We start from the raw sequence: 16011 nt of genomic DNA, 5'->3' as shown, positions 1-16011 counted from the left end.
TGTTCCCTTTCATTATACTGTAGATGGCACTCTTCCCAGTGGACCACAATTTCTAAACCAGTGTCCCGATATGATGACAGAGGACAATGTGATGTACAGTAACTTCTATCCTCTAAATATTGTTTAACTAATGTGCAACCAAGGTCCTGAATAGTTGATCATCAAGGATTCCATGGCAGAATTAGGGGTGTTAACCCTGGTGTCCTGATTAAATTCCAGGCTGGTTTTGAATAATCTGGCTTCCCTAAATTCCTCCTTAATACAAATTATGAGCAATTTGTCATTTCTCCACCTGAACTACTGTTTACTGGGACTAGTAGGGTAAAATAGCTACTGCTTGTCACCCAGATGGGTATATGAAGCACTATGGGATACCTGGAATGAAAAGCAATGTAAAAATACAAGAAATTGTTATTATTGCTGTTACCTTTATATCAGAAAAGTTAAAACTGGGAGAGAAAAGTGCAATTATGTGTGGTTTTGAAATGGCCCTTTGACATATCTTTTAAAAGATTACATTTATTGTGACTTTCACATTCAGGATAAAAACAGGAGAAAAAGGCTTGTGTTCTCATATTCTACTAGTGTTGTCTTGAATAAAAGATTTTGAACATATAGTCGAGGCCTTGAAGACACATTATGAAGGATAAGTACTGCTTGATGCATGTACAGCAGAAGAGTAACTCTAAATATATGATAGAATTTATTACAGCTACCGATTGGTGCCTATTCTTGAGCATGTTGTTATTTATGCATGTTTGTCCATTACGTTTTTTTTCACCCATCTGCTTTGAATGGCCTCCTTTCCTCACTTTGTTAGACTTCTACTTTATGCTGGTCTGGCATTATTTTAATCTTCAACCTCCTGCTTTACACTCTTCAAATTTATACAAGCACATTTTTTTGCATTAGCGTGTCCTCCTCATCTAAGATTTATGACCGACAGGTTCCTCAGCTCAATCTAATGGTATAAAAGAGACAATATTTTAAACATTAAAATGAAAACCATTTACAACTATGATCAAAAGAGAACATTTGGCATTAAAGTTTAAAAGGCAAAGTTAAGTAAAGCCATGTGGACAGACAGGCAAGTGGAGAGAAAGAAGAGAGCACACTTTATGCTTAAGAGAAGCTTAAAGTGCTGTTGCAAGCTTGCGCACGACACTGACCTATAATTAAAAAACCTCAGCATACAGGTAAGGAATCTAGCCTACAGGAGAAAGAAATACTTTTTTTCCACAGATGACCTTTTATTCACCCTGATTTTTTACTTAAAAAAAACTCTCTTCTGTGTCCCTCCCATTACTCAAGATGCAGACAGATTATTGCCTCCTTTGCCTCATCATTATTGTGAAATCGGTTTAGCGGTTTATAATAGAAAAAGCTGCTTTACAATATACTGTATAGACCAGACATGGACAAAATTACTAGGCAGATAATGCAGTACCACAAAATATTATTTAATAAAAGCCTGAATAAGTAGTATTTACTGTATTTTGATCGTGCTTACAGTAGTAGGAAGGTGTACTGGAAACAGAAACTACCCACTGCTGTTTTTGTGCTAAGAGGAAAACTGTATCATGCTCAAAGAAGGGTGCTGCTTAAAATTCTTTGGTTTCATTTTCTCTTCACTGTATAATATGTAAAGAAATTTTATGCCCAAAATACTGTTATCTGCCTTTTAGAAATATGTCTTGTTTGTATTTTTTTCTTTACATAACTATGCTTAAAAGATTAAGCACTGCACTGGTACTTCTTTGGCCCTTGTTTATAAGAAAGTGGAAACTTTTCTTAGACGAATGATTGTGAATGTATCCATGTGATAATTGAAGGGATAATTAAATAATGTTATTTAAAAAGACATTACAATATTTCAGATCTGGCAACGTATTGTTGTAAAAAAATACAGAAATTATATAGCTTTGTGTTTAATGCCTGGTTTCCTTTGGATTTACCGTAGTTTAGATAATGACTGGACAATAGATTGGTTTGAATGATAAATAGTATTATCAATTCTTCATGAACATGTTGTATGCGAAGGACTCTTTTCTTCTTTTACATCAGTGGTGATCTATTCCTCATGTGAGAATAGTGGTTTTATTAGGCAGTTAAGAGACTTAAAGGGGTAAAAATATGTTGACAGTGGTGACCTATATTGTAGAGTTGTGGAGTCCACAGACTTTAGTCTTGTTCTTAGCGTATAACTTAAGGAAAACTTTCTTGATTGTTGTTTTTTCAAAATCGCCTATACAGAGCCGCATGGGCCCTGACTATAAACCAGTCATGAGTGATTGTCTGGTGTGTCCTTACCTTGAAGGTTTTGTAATGGTAGCGTCATAATGCCTCCTGCTGCTGCCGCTGCGACCAGGCCTTGAATGTTGGTCAGATTGGCAGTGGGGAGAGTCAAGACCAGGCCCTGCTGTCCACCCAGCTGCCCGGCCATGTTGAAAGGAATGAGGATTGGCTGATTGAGGCCTGGAGTGCCCCCGGGCATCACCCCTGCCACCGCCGATGCCAGCTGCTGTGCTGCCAACAAAGGCTAGAATACAAACACATGGACTGTTAACAGGCAGCGGCACACTCGAGGACCAGTCTCTTCAAGAGCCACATCACATTTAACACCTTGAAATGCAAAATATCTTTTTAACATAGCGTGACTGTGTTAATGATTTGTACATCTATGAGCAATATGGTGAAAAATAGTATAAACCAGTTAAATTCTTTTAGATCTCATAGACACTCGTAAACATAAACGTGTTTGTTTCTATCTGTTAAATGGTAACTGCAATGCTATTTTCATATTTCAGGGTTAGAAAGAATCAGCATTGATGAGTGTAGTAGTTCAGGTGGGTAGCTGCGTCAGCATGCGTAGGCTGCAAAGGAACAAGTAATAAACCTATTACTTGTTCCATTGATGAGTGTATTTCACAGTAGCTCCAGTAACAGTAAAATCTCCAATTTACATCTCAAAATAGATTACATTTCCAGGTAAGTGCAATGTCATGTTCAGTGATTCAGAACGAGCCAACAAAATGTCCAGTGACATGTTGTGGCCTCATTACATTGTAAACAAGCAGGTTTGTTAACATATCTCTTTTAATTCAATAGAAATTTTGCTCTTCATTTCTAATGATTGTCGGTTTTGTCGACAAATACTACTTACAGTACTTGTTAACTCTGCGTGCAGATCACATTTCTGCGGTGAAATGTCTGCTACACAACCTGTATTTTTTTGCTTGTACATCACATTACATTAGTTATTTCAGTGACTAGTGAGCAGGAAGGGCCGCATTATGTCGCAATTTGTGGGAACTCAAATGTGAGTTTGCGACAACATAGTTACTCACAGTACTTTCACAAAGTTCATGATTTTCTGCTTCAATTGAAATTAGTAAAATAAATTTCTATAATGTCAATGAATTTATTTTGTTACCGAGATTTAATAACCGGTCTGAGAAATTGAGACTCAGTTCGCCTAGAAGACTGGTCCTCTAAGTCACTGAGAAATGGAACCACGGTTGACCAACCAGGACCAGGAAAGAGTGAAACATCCTACTTAATTTGCTTCAAATACACAACATTGTTCTCACCATTGTTCTGATGTAGACAAGTAGACAATGTGTAATGGCACCTCCATGTAGGAGAATGCTCTTAGCATCACCTGCCATTGCATGGAGAGTCTTCATCTTTTTATCACAGGCTCAGTGGAAAAGCTGAATGAATTCCCCAGTACAGATCTATGATACTGGCAGAGCTGTGTTTAATAATTGGGGTCTATTTTTCAGTAGAAACTAATAATATCCTATTTATTTTGCTTTGGTATAAAATTTATTCTCATGGCTTATAGTGACTATAGATACAGTATATGTTTTAGCATTTTATTTTATTTTATTTTTGTACAGTAATGTACAGTGCCTTAACGAATGTTCCCAGGCAAATGTGAACATCATTAGACCTCTTCTTGACCATCTGCCAAGATGTAACACTTGAACAGACACTAGGGAGCAATGAACAATATTCAATATCATTCAGACATTGTGAAAACATTTTTGTTTCCAGGCAAAAGTTTGTGTTTATATTCACAATGAATATTCGAAAACAATAATATTCTATAACATTAAATATTTTACATACACACATCTAAATGATCTGGGTGATTAATAATATTTATTCCTTGTATTTTATAGCCTTAAATAATTAGGTAGCCACATGCTGGCATTAAATGTGGCCTCATTTTTCTGTTTTGTCACAGAAATCTTTGGTTCCTTAGGACTTAAGAGTTCTCTAATTACCACCAAATGATGATATTAATTACAGTTTAACACTGTGTAATGAAACAAAGAATTTTTGTGCAAAGTAAGAAGTGTTTTTTGCGGGAGACTTCAACTTTCTTCATAAATACAGCAAAAGAATGAAAGAGGCAGATATTGTTAAGTATGACAGAGCTCATGCGAATGGAAACTCTTGTAATCTTGACTTTTCAAACTATGGAGACAAGAGTGGGGCAAATGGAGGTGAGAGAAACATTGGGCAACTGTGAACAAACAAGGCATGCTTAAAATACTTGTTGAAAATGTCCAGAATTCAGTAAAGCAGACTAAAAAAAAAGAGACCAGGCTTTGAGAAGTTGAACGGGAAAGGATGCATGCCGAATCAGAAGAGAACTGATGGCAATAGTTTTAACAGATTTCGTTTAAAGCCGAACTCAAAGTGGTTCAACAAAGCAAATATAAGGGAAGAGAAAACTTTCAAATGAATTAAAAAATAAAATCTTGTCAAAAAAGTACAATGAATTACAAGCACTGGTAAAAAAAAAGATCAAATAGAAAGGCCAAAAGAGAAAGTGAAAGTTATTTTAAGTAATACTACAACCATTAAAGAACCATTAAAGATGAAGTAAAATTTACAGGATATGGAATGATAACTGAAAACTTTTAGACAAATGAAAGAGAAATGGCTAATGCTGCAAATTAATATTTCAGTTAGGTGCTCAACATGCCTTAGGCAGCAAAACAAAGTTCTATACTAAGTAGTTTTAGCATTGAAGAGTCAGAAGTGTTTTGGTTAATAGAATCACTCAAGATTAATACATTTTAAGGGGCCCCATGGTATCTTACCAGATGTACCTAAGGAAACAAGAGATTTAACACTAACTTTGTCTCTCAAAACCGGAACAGTGCTCGTGTATTACAGAATTGCACAATATGCCTATGAGGGGACCTTATACAAGTATTCAAAATCCTAAAAGGCATCCCCAACCTAAAATTCAGTAAACTTCTCCATTATTTTAAAGACTCCCTCTTTTTTACAGAACTTTTTATTTATTTATAATACAGAAACACAATTAATTTACAGGTGTTATCTAAAGCACAAAAAAGGTACATAATACCAAAAAGACAGACTAAATGTAAGACTTCCAGTTCAAAATTTGATTGGTATATCTCCTATTTATTTTTTAAAGAACAGTCTTGTTAATTCGTAATTACTGTATATAAGTTAAATATGCAATTACAGCACCTTAAATCTTTTGACTTACTATTATGAACCAATTGCAATTTTTCCCCACTCTTCCTGGTGGATTTATTCAAATGGTCTCACGTTGCTTGGGGATCAGTTATGGACAGCAGTTTTCAAGTCTTCCCATAGATTCATAATAGGATTTAAACCAGGTCTCTTTCACTGGGCCACTCAAGGAAATTCATGCTCTTACTCTTAAGCAAATCCAGTCTAGCTTCAGCCTTGCTTTTGGATCATTGTCCTTGCAGAAATTTATGTTCCAGTTTTAAGTCTGAAGCTGGGTTTCTCCCAAAATTGTTCAACAATTTGCTCCATCTATGTTTGCTTTAGTCTTAAAAGCATTTCTAAGTTTGTGTTGTCTGATAACAAAACCATTTACTGTATGTTTGCAGATCACATGAATATTACAGTGTAAGTTTGCATATCACATAAGTGCCATGCTGTAAATCAAATGGAGGATTTCAGATCTTTTATTTTAGTTTGGTAGAGGCCCTACTGTGACCACAATATTGTTGACTCATGGACTAAACTCTGTAGCTCTTTCCAACTTGCCAATGGTCTCACAGTGGCATCCCAAACCAGTTTCATCCTGGCTCAGTTGCAACTTTTGTACGGACAACAGTGTCTGGGAGCCTTCTCCAGGCTACAAGAGATATTAAGGATCTTCTAAAATGTTCTATACCCTTCTCTTGATCTGTGCTTTTGTGCAACTTTATTTACAAGCTGATCTGAAATATTCTTGATCTTAATCTTTGCTTGAAATTCACTACCTGATCTTACAGAGACAGGTGTATTGATTTGGAAATCTTGTGAACCACAAATATTTGTGAGGCCACTGAACTGTTTGGCTCATTACGCTCATATTTGGTATCTAAAATAATTTAGATGTTGGAGTGGGGAACCACATCAGCGTGTGCTGGCTGCAAAGGAACTAGGAAAGGTAATTCCATGCTAAATTACAGTACCATGAGATAGAAGAAACAATTGTTTTGTAATGTTATGTTTAATCTTTTACTTTTCAGTGTGGAATTAACCTTTACTAGTTAATTTAGTTTTGCCAGACCTTTAGCAATCAAGACTTTTACATTTTTCTTTCAAATGAATTATCTATTTATTTTTTCCTTTTGGTTTGTCCTTTGAATATATGTAGTTGGGTGTGTATACACTGTACAATAAATATTAATTGCTGCATCAAAATGTTTTGACTGCAAGATTTAAAGCTTTAAAACTGTGCAAGGGTTTCAATACTTTTGCAAGACAGTGGATATTAAATAGGGATAATTTAATTTAAAATCATTAATTAATGTTTAGAGCCCCTTCTTTAATGCACACCTTTGGATTCCAGCATTCATAATTTGCTGATGGCCTGAATAAGCGGCTCTTTAGTTTCACTGTTTCCATGGCAGTTGCTTCAGTGGCAGTGCATTTGTTGTAGCAATCCAATGAAACCCCCTGTGATGTGATTATGTGACCTGTGATCTGATTGACGATCCCGAGCTTTATCTAAGAGGATTGTTGCAGCATGATCAAGGAAGCTACTGTAGGACCAAAAGACTAGAGGCACAAAGACCTTCTCTCCCCTGTAGAGATCTTCTTTTAAAGGGCTTTTGCCTTCTCAGGATGGGCTTTGGGTTTTCAATAAATAATAATGTACTTTTCAACAACTACCTGAAAGGGAAAACTAGTTCATTAATAAATCTTGTCACACTACATATGGAATAGTAATTAAAAAAACTGAAACATATATGTAGCATATATACTGTAGCATACACTGTAATATATATACAGCTTGCATACTTAAACATGCATACAGTACACAGTACATGCTATGCATTCATATACTGGCATGAAAAAAGAGATGTTCACATGTATACATATTAAACATTTTCTAGGAGTATAGATAAGTAAAGATACAGTACAGTTATTGTACACATTTATTTAAATGTGTATATAGGAAGACTTGAAATATGAAAATAAGACACATGCAAGTTTAGAAACATGACATAGAAGTGACACAACCTGGCTGCAACTATATAATCTGAAACATATGGGACAAGATCAGCAATCCTGACCAGCAGACCAGCTGTCCAGTTGCACAGTCATACCATAGAGGTGTTTTTGATGGGAACCTTTCAGAGGTATAGACTGAGATGATATTTTTGGTGGTGTTGTGTTTATGGGTGGCATGGTGGTGCAGGTGTTACTGTAGCATGGCTGCCTTGCAGCACTGGGGCCCTGAGTTCCATCCTGAGTTGCTATTTGTATGGAGCTAATGTTCTCCCTGATAGTGGACAACCAAGACATTTTGGTGGGTTAATTATCTTAAGGTAAAATGGTCTCTGGTGTGAGTTTGTGTCAATGTGTCTGTGATGGACTGGCATCCTGTTCAGTGTGTATCTTGTCTTGTGCCCATTGCAAGCCAGTTAGACTCCAGCTTCCGAATTGGAAGAAACAGTTGGAAAACGTATGGGTGGATGTAGTGTTTCCACCTTTCTTTTGATTGATAATGGTACTCTTGGCTTTTGGGGGTAAAAGACACTGGGAAAATATTTCCCTTCAAACATTGCACTAGTGTGACAACACAAAAATAACAATTGCTGTACAATTAACTTATTTCACATTACAATACAGATACAGTATAGCAACACAGTATTGCCAAACCATAAACAAGACTGTGACTTTTGTTGTCTTTAACATAGCTATCCTACCTCTTTTGCTCGTATTCTAGTCCAGCCCATTTTTCAACCTTTAGTAATGAGGCAAAAATATAGTTTTACAAATTCGACTATCTTAGGAATTTTTGGAAAACACAATGCCAGGCTTAGAACGGATTTACTCTCAGGAAGACTGGGCTGTGCTGTGATTCCATTAGTGATGCCTCCGCTCTGCTCTTCAGAACTGCACCGAGTCACGTCTATCACAGGAGCACAGGACTTACTGTACAATCCTTTTGCAAGTCAACAGCAAAGTGGATTCCACTTGCCGTACAGAGGAATAATACATAATAGCTTCCCAATACGCACTGAGCGTGTATTACCATGCTGATGAAAAAGGGCAAAGAAGGATTAGCATTAAGATAAATGCTTTCCTATTGCTTTAACTTCACTGCAGTTACTGTATAATATAAGGCTTTGAGAGCAATGTGTCTAACCATATTGATCCTTTAATAGGAGGCATTAGTCACAACAATCAAAACCACTTTGTTCAGTTGGGATGCAAAACCGTCAAAGTGTGTATTGATAAGATGACAGTGATGTGTGAGTGTTGGCTGCCTGGCCAAGGGATGAGGCAGAAATGACCGAATAAGCCCCACATACAGTACAGAGTATGAGAATACAGAGCTTAAGGATTCAAGATATTGCATTAATACACAAGATAACAGATCCAATACAATAAAACACAGTAAGTGGAGCTGTGGAGAAGAGTGATATCTAAAACAATATCTAAAAATCTAACAATAACCAAAAAAGAATAGTAGAATTCTTGTTGGGTTTGATCATTTTGGAGGTAATAGCAGCTCAGGTATTTGGCTTTACCTTAAGGCATTACTTGTCTCTTTAAGGCAGCAGCTTTACTACTTTTGAAACCTTGGATTTCGTCAGGCCCCAGAGGCTAAATAAAGCTGAGTCTGGTCAGTACCGGAGAGGGAAACCTCCAAAGATGCCTTGATTGCTGCAGTAAGTGGTGCTGCTGGACCAGTAGTTGATGATCTTCTATCTGGACCAGAATTTCCAAATCATTTCCACATACACACTGAGCGTGCATTACCATGCTGACCAAGGCTATTGTGCGCTTAGTGGTACATCCTTTGAATGAGACATTAAGCCAAGATGCTGAGTATTTGGTCATTAAAAATCCCATGGCAGGTTATGAAAGTGCAATGTTCCTAATCCTAATATCCTGGCTGAATTCCAGTCTGGGTTAGTACGCCTTCATAAAGCTCCCACTTAATTCAACTGGTGAAACAGATTCTGACTTCTCCATCTGATGTGCTCTGTAGTGTGGCTGCTGTTGTCAACTTGGAGGGGACTGCAATTCAGTCTGGCCATGAAATGCATGGGAGTGAACCAAGCTGTGTTTTGCCCACACTGCCGGAGAATATAAATGCTAAGATTACAAAGGGATATCAAGTCACAGCTTTAGCAAAACAATTTTTTTGTTTAAAGGACAATGGTTAGGTACAATGTTGAGGAACCAACCATGTAATTAGAAGGAGACACAGCACTTTAACTGCAGGTACTGTATGTTCAGTCTGCTTTATGTGAGGAACAAGGTAAGTCATTAGGTTGAGGAAACAATTATGACTTACTGTATGCCAGAATCCCAAAAGGGAGGGAGTCAAATATGCTCTGTACTCAAAAGTAAGCAGAATAAAAAATGCTATAAAATGCTTAAAATAATAACATTATTATAAATAAGAAATAATAAGATCAGCTACTTTAGACATGTGTACCATATCTCATATACTGTAGTGTACTTCATCCCATAAAGTCAGATAATCGCAGTCATGCAATTGCAACTAAAACAGATCACTTAGACTAGAGGAATGTGTTCGTTTTGAGCTACATTGGTTTGAGGGCTAACAGCTTGTTCACACGGACATAGTTGTAAGAACCCCTAAGACTAACTTGAGCAGGCCTGAGTAAATGCTGAGCTTATAATGTTAAGTGTTTAAGTAAGTAAGTGTTTTTCAGTCTTTGATGTCATATTGGGCACAGAGTCAGCAAGCCAAATGCTGAACCACGTGGTCAAATATTCTTCTTTGGGAGGCTGAGTCCTGGAGAGAGTGGCTGTTTCCTTGGTAACTGCCAGACTGACCACTGGATGCCAATTGAAGGTGGGAGGGAAGCGGTTTGATTTCATGAAGGGGATCGTCAGAGTTGTTGAAGATTAGATCCTTGGCAGAGGTAAGAGTGTCATTTGTCAATGAAGCAGAGGTAAGATGGCGTTTGAACAGGGAGTAGCTGAAACACCATACACACATTTTTAAATGTACCAAAAAGATTGCAGGTTCAGCCGGAAGTGGCAGAGAGCAGGAGCAAGCAGTAGGGGGCAGGAATGAGCACAACTGGATAGAAAGACATCAGTAAGAAAGATGCAGTGTGACTTGCTGACACAGTGATAAGTGCTGTCCCAGTGAATGCGGGATAGATTGGACTAGACCTGCATTTATCTATAGGACTCACAGGAATTGGTGTCTTTTTAAAAATTTCCTGACTTTCATTATTAATTCCATTTATTGATAAGGTGCTACTAAGCATTAACTTATCAGGGGACTCTCCAGGAGAAAAAGTGCATAGCCTTTTGATCTTTAAAATCTGTGTTTTATGATCACAAAAAAGTGTCACTTTCAATAGAGAAAGGAACCTACGGCTAATATTCTAATTATTATGCTAATGAAAAAAGTAATCTGTCAGACAATAAGTCACTAGTCAGGCCCCTGGATGCTAAATGTGAGAAAGGAGAAACATAACATTTTTCTTGTTTTTTATTAAAAAGCTACACAACTCTCTTAATTAAAATATGTATACAAATCACAGGCCAAGTTTTCAACTGAGCCCTGTCAGAGGTGTGGTCGGTCACTTAAATACCATAATTAAACACCTTAATTGTATAAAGCCCTCAGAAAGACACCATTAGGAACACTTCAATGCTGTGATAATGTGTGATCAAAGGCAATCGAGTGCTGTGCTAATAGGCCTGTAGTTCATTAAATCTCCCCATGCCATCAAACCAATAAATCCAATTAAGTGCGAGGTTCCTCTTTATCGAGCTGTTTACTCCTGTGAACCAGTAAAATGAATATAAAACTGTCAACACAACAAAAAGAGCAATAACAGAGACAGAAGGTTCACTTGAGGACTGGGCCATGGAGACCCGTTACTCAGCGTGAAATTTGACAACAAAATGGATCTTGCCTTGGAAGATAAGCTGACAGTCTTTTGTAATTAAGCCCAGAGTTCTATTCACAGTGTTAACCATGATGATAATGGAGAAAATTAAAAAAAAACATTACTTTTTTAAGAGAAGACAAAGGAGGTTCAAGAAACAGAAGCAAAATGACTTAAATAAGCACATTTTAAGTGTATGTGGAGTCCTATAAAGTTGAGGAGATTTTGCAATGTAACTTTAAAAGCTGTCCTTTGAGATTTTGCCTCCACCATCAAAAAATAAATAATTACTGTAATTACGCAGTACCCTGTTCTGAGCTCTTTAGGCTCTTCTGCAAGGCAGCAATAATTTACCCTCATCCCTGTTTCTTTGCTGGAGTTTATACAGTAGCTCTCACTAGCACATTCTAGTAGCTCTTGACTCTAAAGCAGGAAGACAGAAAGTACAGTAAGAGGACATGATTGAACAATCCCTGCAGATACCAATCCAAAATCAATTCCAGTCGAAACTGCAACACTTGCCTCATTCAAGACATAAGACCTGTATATGCTAATTATTAGTAAATAGATTCACTTTTAAATATTTAGTCAATTTTATTATCTCACAGGAACAGAAAACCAATAACACCATTTTGCACATACTTATTGTCAGAGTTGTGAATTTCAGTCAAAAACCTATAGTGATTAATACATTCCCTGAAGTATTCTGTGGAGTTCCTAAAACATACTGTAGCTAGGATTATACTATAGTCTTATAACAATTCTTATTATACAATTCTTATAACCCCATACACAAGCTTTTGAACTAGACTATGTAAATTATTCAATTCTGTAACTTTACAGTGTCTTCCTTGTATATACTGTATGTATTATAGTAACAAAGCGAAACTGGGGATTTCATTCAATCACTAAATATTTCACTAGGGAATTTACAAAAACCTTAAACATTTCAGTGAATATGAAAAGCTCCTGGTGAAATATCTAGGGATTGGTTTCATATTGTTTCTGCAACATGCTGGCCTATATTCACAGAGGGTTTAACACATTGGATATCACTAGACACTTTTTCAAAAAGGCAGAAACTCCACATGAAAGTTAAATATTCAGTGAATCCCACCACGCATGGTTTATTTTTGTTGGGTAACCATGAATTTGGGTGTCTGGGGCCTATAGAAAAAAATGTTGACACTGAATTTCTGCAAGACCCTTGTGAGGCAATTGTGTTTTGTTGATTCTGAACCCTGAAAGTCCTTTTTATTTTAATAGTCATGTTTTTATCGGAATTATATCAATGAAAAACATTCAAGTAAAAATAAAAGGCAAAATAAGCCTTTGTAATACTTCAAATAATATCTCATACTGTATACATTTATATACAGTGAAAATTCAGACAAAATAATTATTTTCTGTTTACTTACTGTACATACAGTTCGTATCCAGTACATTAATTGTCATAATAAAACAAATACATTAGTATACTTTTAGAATTCCATGCATTAAACACTGCCTAGCTTAGGTACATGTCTACTGCATTACAGTTCCTAGTGTTGGTTATAAAGTAAATGCATACAGTCAGACTGTTTAGATATGTTTAGATATATGAACCAAAACATCGAAAATTCACTAATATCTTGCACATTTTTTATGTTACCACTCCCTGGTGAAGAGGAGAGGCATCAACTCTCAATGAGCACTTGGTCTTGTTAAAACAATAGCGAGCAAGAAGGAAAGAAAGCAGAAGCAGCCGAAGACAACTTATTTTATCTCATCTCAGTTTCCGACCCTGTTCGCGAATGCCGACACCCTCTGCCGTGTCAGTGAGGTAAAGAAGGAGCAGTAACCCACCTGTGGTCCAACAGGGTAAGCAGGGTGGCTCTGGTTATGCTGGGTCTGGTCGGCCGTGCCACTGCCTGTGTCAGGCTGCACCACACTTCCTCTGTTTCCTGAGCACAAGGAAGGAAAAAAAAAGAAAAGGTTTAGGTTTAATAGCTACAGCCTGGGGAGAGCTGCACATCGCCACACCGTGATGTCACATAACATCAAGCTGGAAATGATATGCCTAAGTGCTTTATCAATAACTCAAGCGCTCAGAATCACTCATCAAGCTGCATAAATTACCACTTCATTCAGCTGGTCCAGCTCATTGAAGGAGATGTATGACAAAGTGACAGCGCTGAAACTGAAGCTGAATAATATCACCGGAACAAATGTAGGGCACATTATACATCAATTTACATACATGAGTGCTTCATGCGCCCGGGCTAGTAGTAGTTCTGGCTGGTATCATGAGCAACAATTATTCAAATTTGTTAAACCCACAACGCTGTGAAGGATGACAGGGTATATTTTAAATATTGAAACAGTAATGAGCGTGGCGATTACAAGAACGACAACACGCCGCCTCAGGGGGGATCCGCTGGAAGGCTTCGCACATGCAAAGACAGCTCTTTGCATTTGAAAGGGGGGGGGTAGTCATTTGTAAATGCCACTATTTCTCATCATTGCCAAATGAACATACACTGGTGCCTTATGGCCTAGTTGCTAGAGGTAGAGCATTTGGAATACGCCTTAGAACTTTTTTTCAGATACTGTGAAATCTGTAATACATTTCAGGCTGTAATCTGCAAATCTCCCAAAATGTTGGGAGAAATCCCTACATTTTTCTTCACTTCGTTTGCCTCATGGTATTTCCTGACAACAATATTGGGTGCATTTAAATCCCCAGTTTGCTTTTTTGAGCTCAGCTGTGGTGAGGAGAATGAGCAATTGAGCACTGGGAATAAGTGTTAATTCCCAGGTAGAACTGCTCAATGTAAGAGCTGCCCTCACTTAAGACATTTGATAGTGGTCAGGCTTCCAGGAGCCTGAAATTGAGGCAACTAGTAACTTTGTGTCCAGCACTGACAGTGAGTCACTCTGCCAATCAATGAGATGCAGGGTGTAAACAGTACCTGCTGCTGTTGACAGTCAGTTATTGACTCAGTGAGAAGTTGGCAACACTGCCTTCAATCTGTGTTAAAATAATACAATGTTTAATTGATTGTGTCTTTAATTTTTGCCAAGACACAATGCCCATTAGTGGCAATGCTAATAGATTACTGTGAATCTTGAGCAAAAGGGTTACATCCATAAACCTGGCTCAAAATATCTGTAAGTCTGTTGCATTTTGTAAGTACAGTAGATATAGTACATAACATACTGTATTTAGTGAGGACTGTCACGCATAAAATGTAAAAGAACTGGTCTGTTTCCTACCGCTTGTATATTGTAGGTTTGTGTTATACCCAAATACTACATACATCAATAAAGGTTATATTTATTTAGTTGACACATTCATCCAAAGCTAATTCTAATTGGAACAACTGGTGAATTGTAAAAACGTACATTCTGCAAATTTTACATTGAGTAACTTACAGATGACACAGCGGTTACAACAAAGAAAATCTGTGCATTATGGTCATGTGAGCTGAATCACGAGCTTCTCTTCATGGATCAGAAAGGCCAAGACACCTTTATATTTCAGAAGCCTGTTTGATTATATTGATAGTTTTGCTTCTTTCTATTATTTCTGGATATATATATATATTCTGTTACAGAGTGAGCTCAGAGGGCAAAATCAACTGGTTAATCACATGCAGGTCTCCTGTGACAAACACTATTTGGCGGCTCAACAAGTAGCAGAAGAAATACTACATGCAGCTTGGCTTTATTAACACCTTGCAGCAGGGGAACAGTCATTTTTTTTAATAGGCGTGTGCATCTTTCCTTCCGTCTATCCATCTATTTCCTCTTAAACCACTACAGGGTCAAGGGGGAGATAGAGCTTATCCTGGGAAGCAACCGGCAGAAGACAGGATACACCCTGGACAGGACTCCAGTCCATCGCAGGGAACACACACACTCATAACAGGGCCAATGTTCCCAGAAGCTAATAAACGTGACAATATTTCTTTATACTGTAGGAGGAAACCAGAGAAAACCCACACAAACACAGGGAGAACATACAAACTTTATGCAAAAACACTCCAGGAATTGAACCCACAGCCCCTGTAATGCGAGACAGCAATGTTAACCACTACGCCACCATGCTCTTATTAACTCTCTATTGTACTGACTTTTCTCTTAGATTGATAACTATTGTAGGAGAAAGAATTTATCAGAGGAGTTCTATGAGCTCAAAGAGAGAAAATGACATGAAGAAACAAGGCAGCATCACACTTTAATCCCTCCGCTACCACAGTATAATGGTTTCATCCTCCTTCTCCTGTATAATTCCTACAAGCTATAAAATGCTCCTTCAAAAGATACTTTTGCTGAAATGGTTCAGCCCTGGGAATACAAAGCCACTTTACCACCTGGAAGGTGTAGCAGCAAGTGTTTCAACACCTTCAATTGTAACTGGAAACATCTGGTGTTATGTAGTTCAACCTACCAAATGACATGTACTGCATGAAATAATATTTATTCTCCCAGATTCCGTAATTCCTGTGTTATCTACAGTACCTATCGGATGTGTTTTTCAAAATATTTCTGGAAAAAATAGAACTCTGCTCCTCTTCTGCTTAATTGTGATTAAACCTACAGAATGTCATAGACATTCACT

At 37.4% G+C, this 16011-nt stretch overlaps 1 protein-coding gene across 2 annotated transcripts in view; it reads right to left on the bottom strand.

The window, feature by feature from the left end:
• pou6f2 (POU class 6 homeobox 2) overlaps positions 1 to 16011 on the bottom strand; it is a 155959-nt gene that overhangs the window by 101383 nt on the left and 38565 nt on the right. For both annotated transcript variants that reach the window (XM_006634318.3, XM_006634319.3), the window contains exons 2-3: positions 13254 to 13351; positions 2311 to 2539 (exon numbers count right to left, since the gene is read on the bottom strand). In XM_006634318.3, coding sequence (XP_006634381.3) covers positions 2311 to 2539; positions 13254 to 13351 — 327 coding nt within the window. The remainder of the gene's footprint in view (positions 1 to 2310; positions 2540 to 13253; positions 13352 to 16011) is intronic.

This window comes from Lepisosteus oculatus, chromosome 6 (genome assembly GCF_040954835.1).
Source record: "Lepisosteus oculatus isolate fLepOcu1 chromosome 6, fLepOcu1.hap2, whole genome shotgun sequence".
In the NCBI taxonomy this organism is placed as follows: domain Eukaryota; kingdom Metazoa; phylum Chordata; class Actinopteri; order Semionotiformes; family Lepisosteidae; genus Lepisosteus; species Lepisosteus oculatus.
This window is presented reverse-complemented; position numbering and strand designations above follow the sequence as displayed.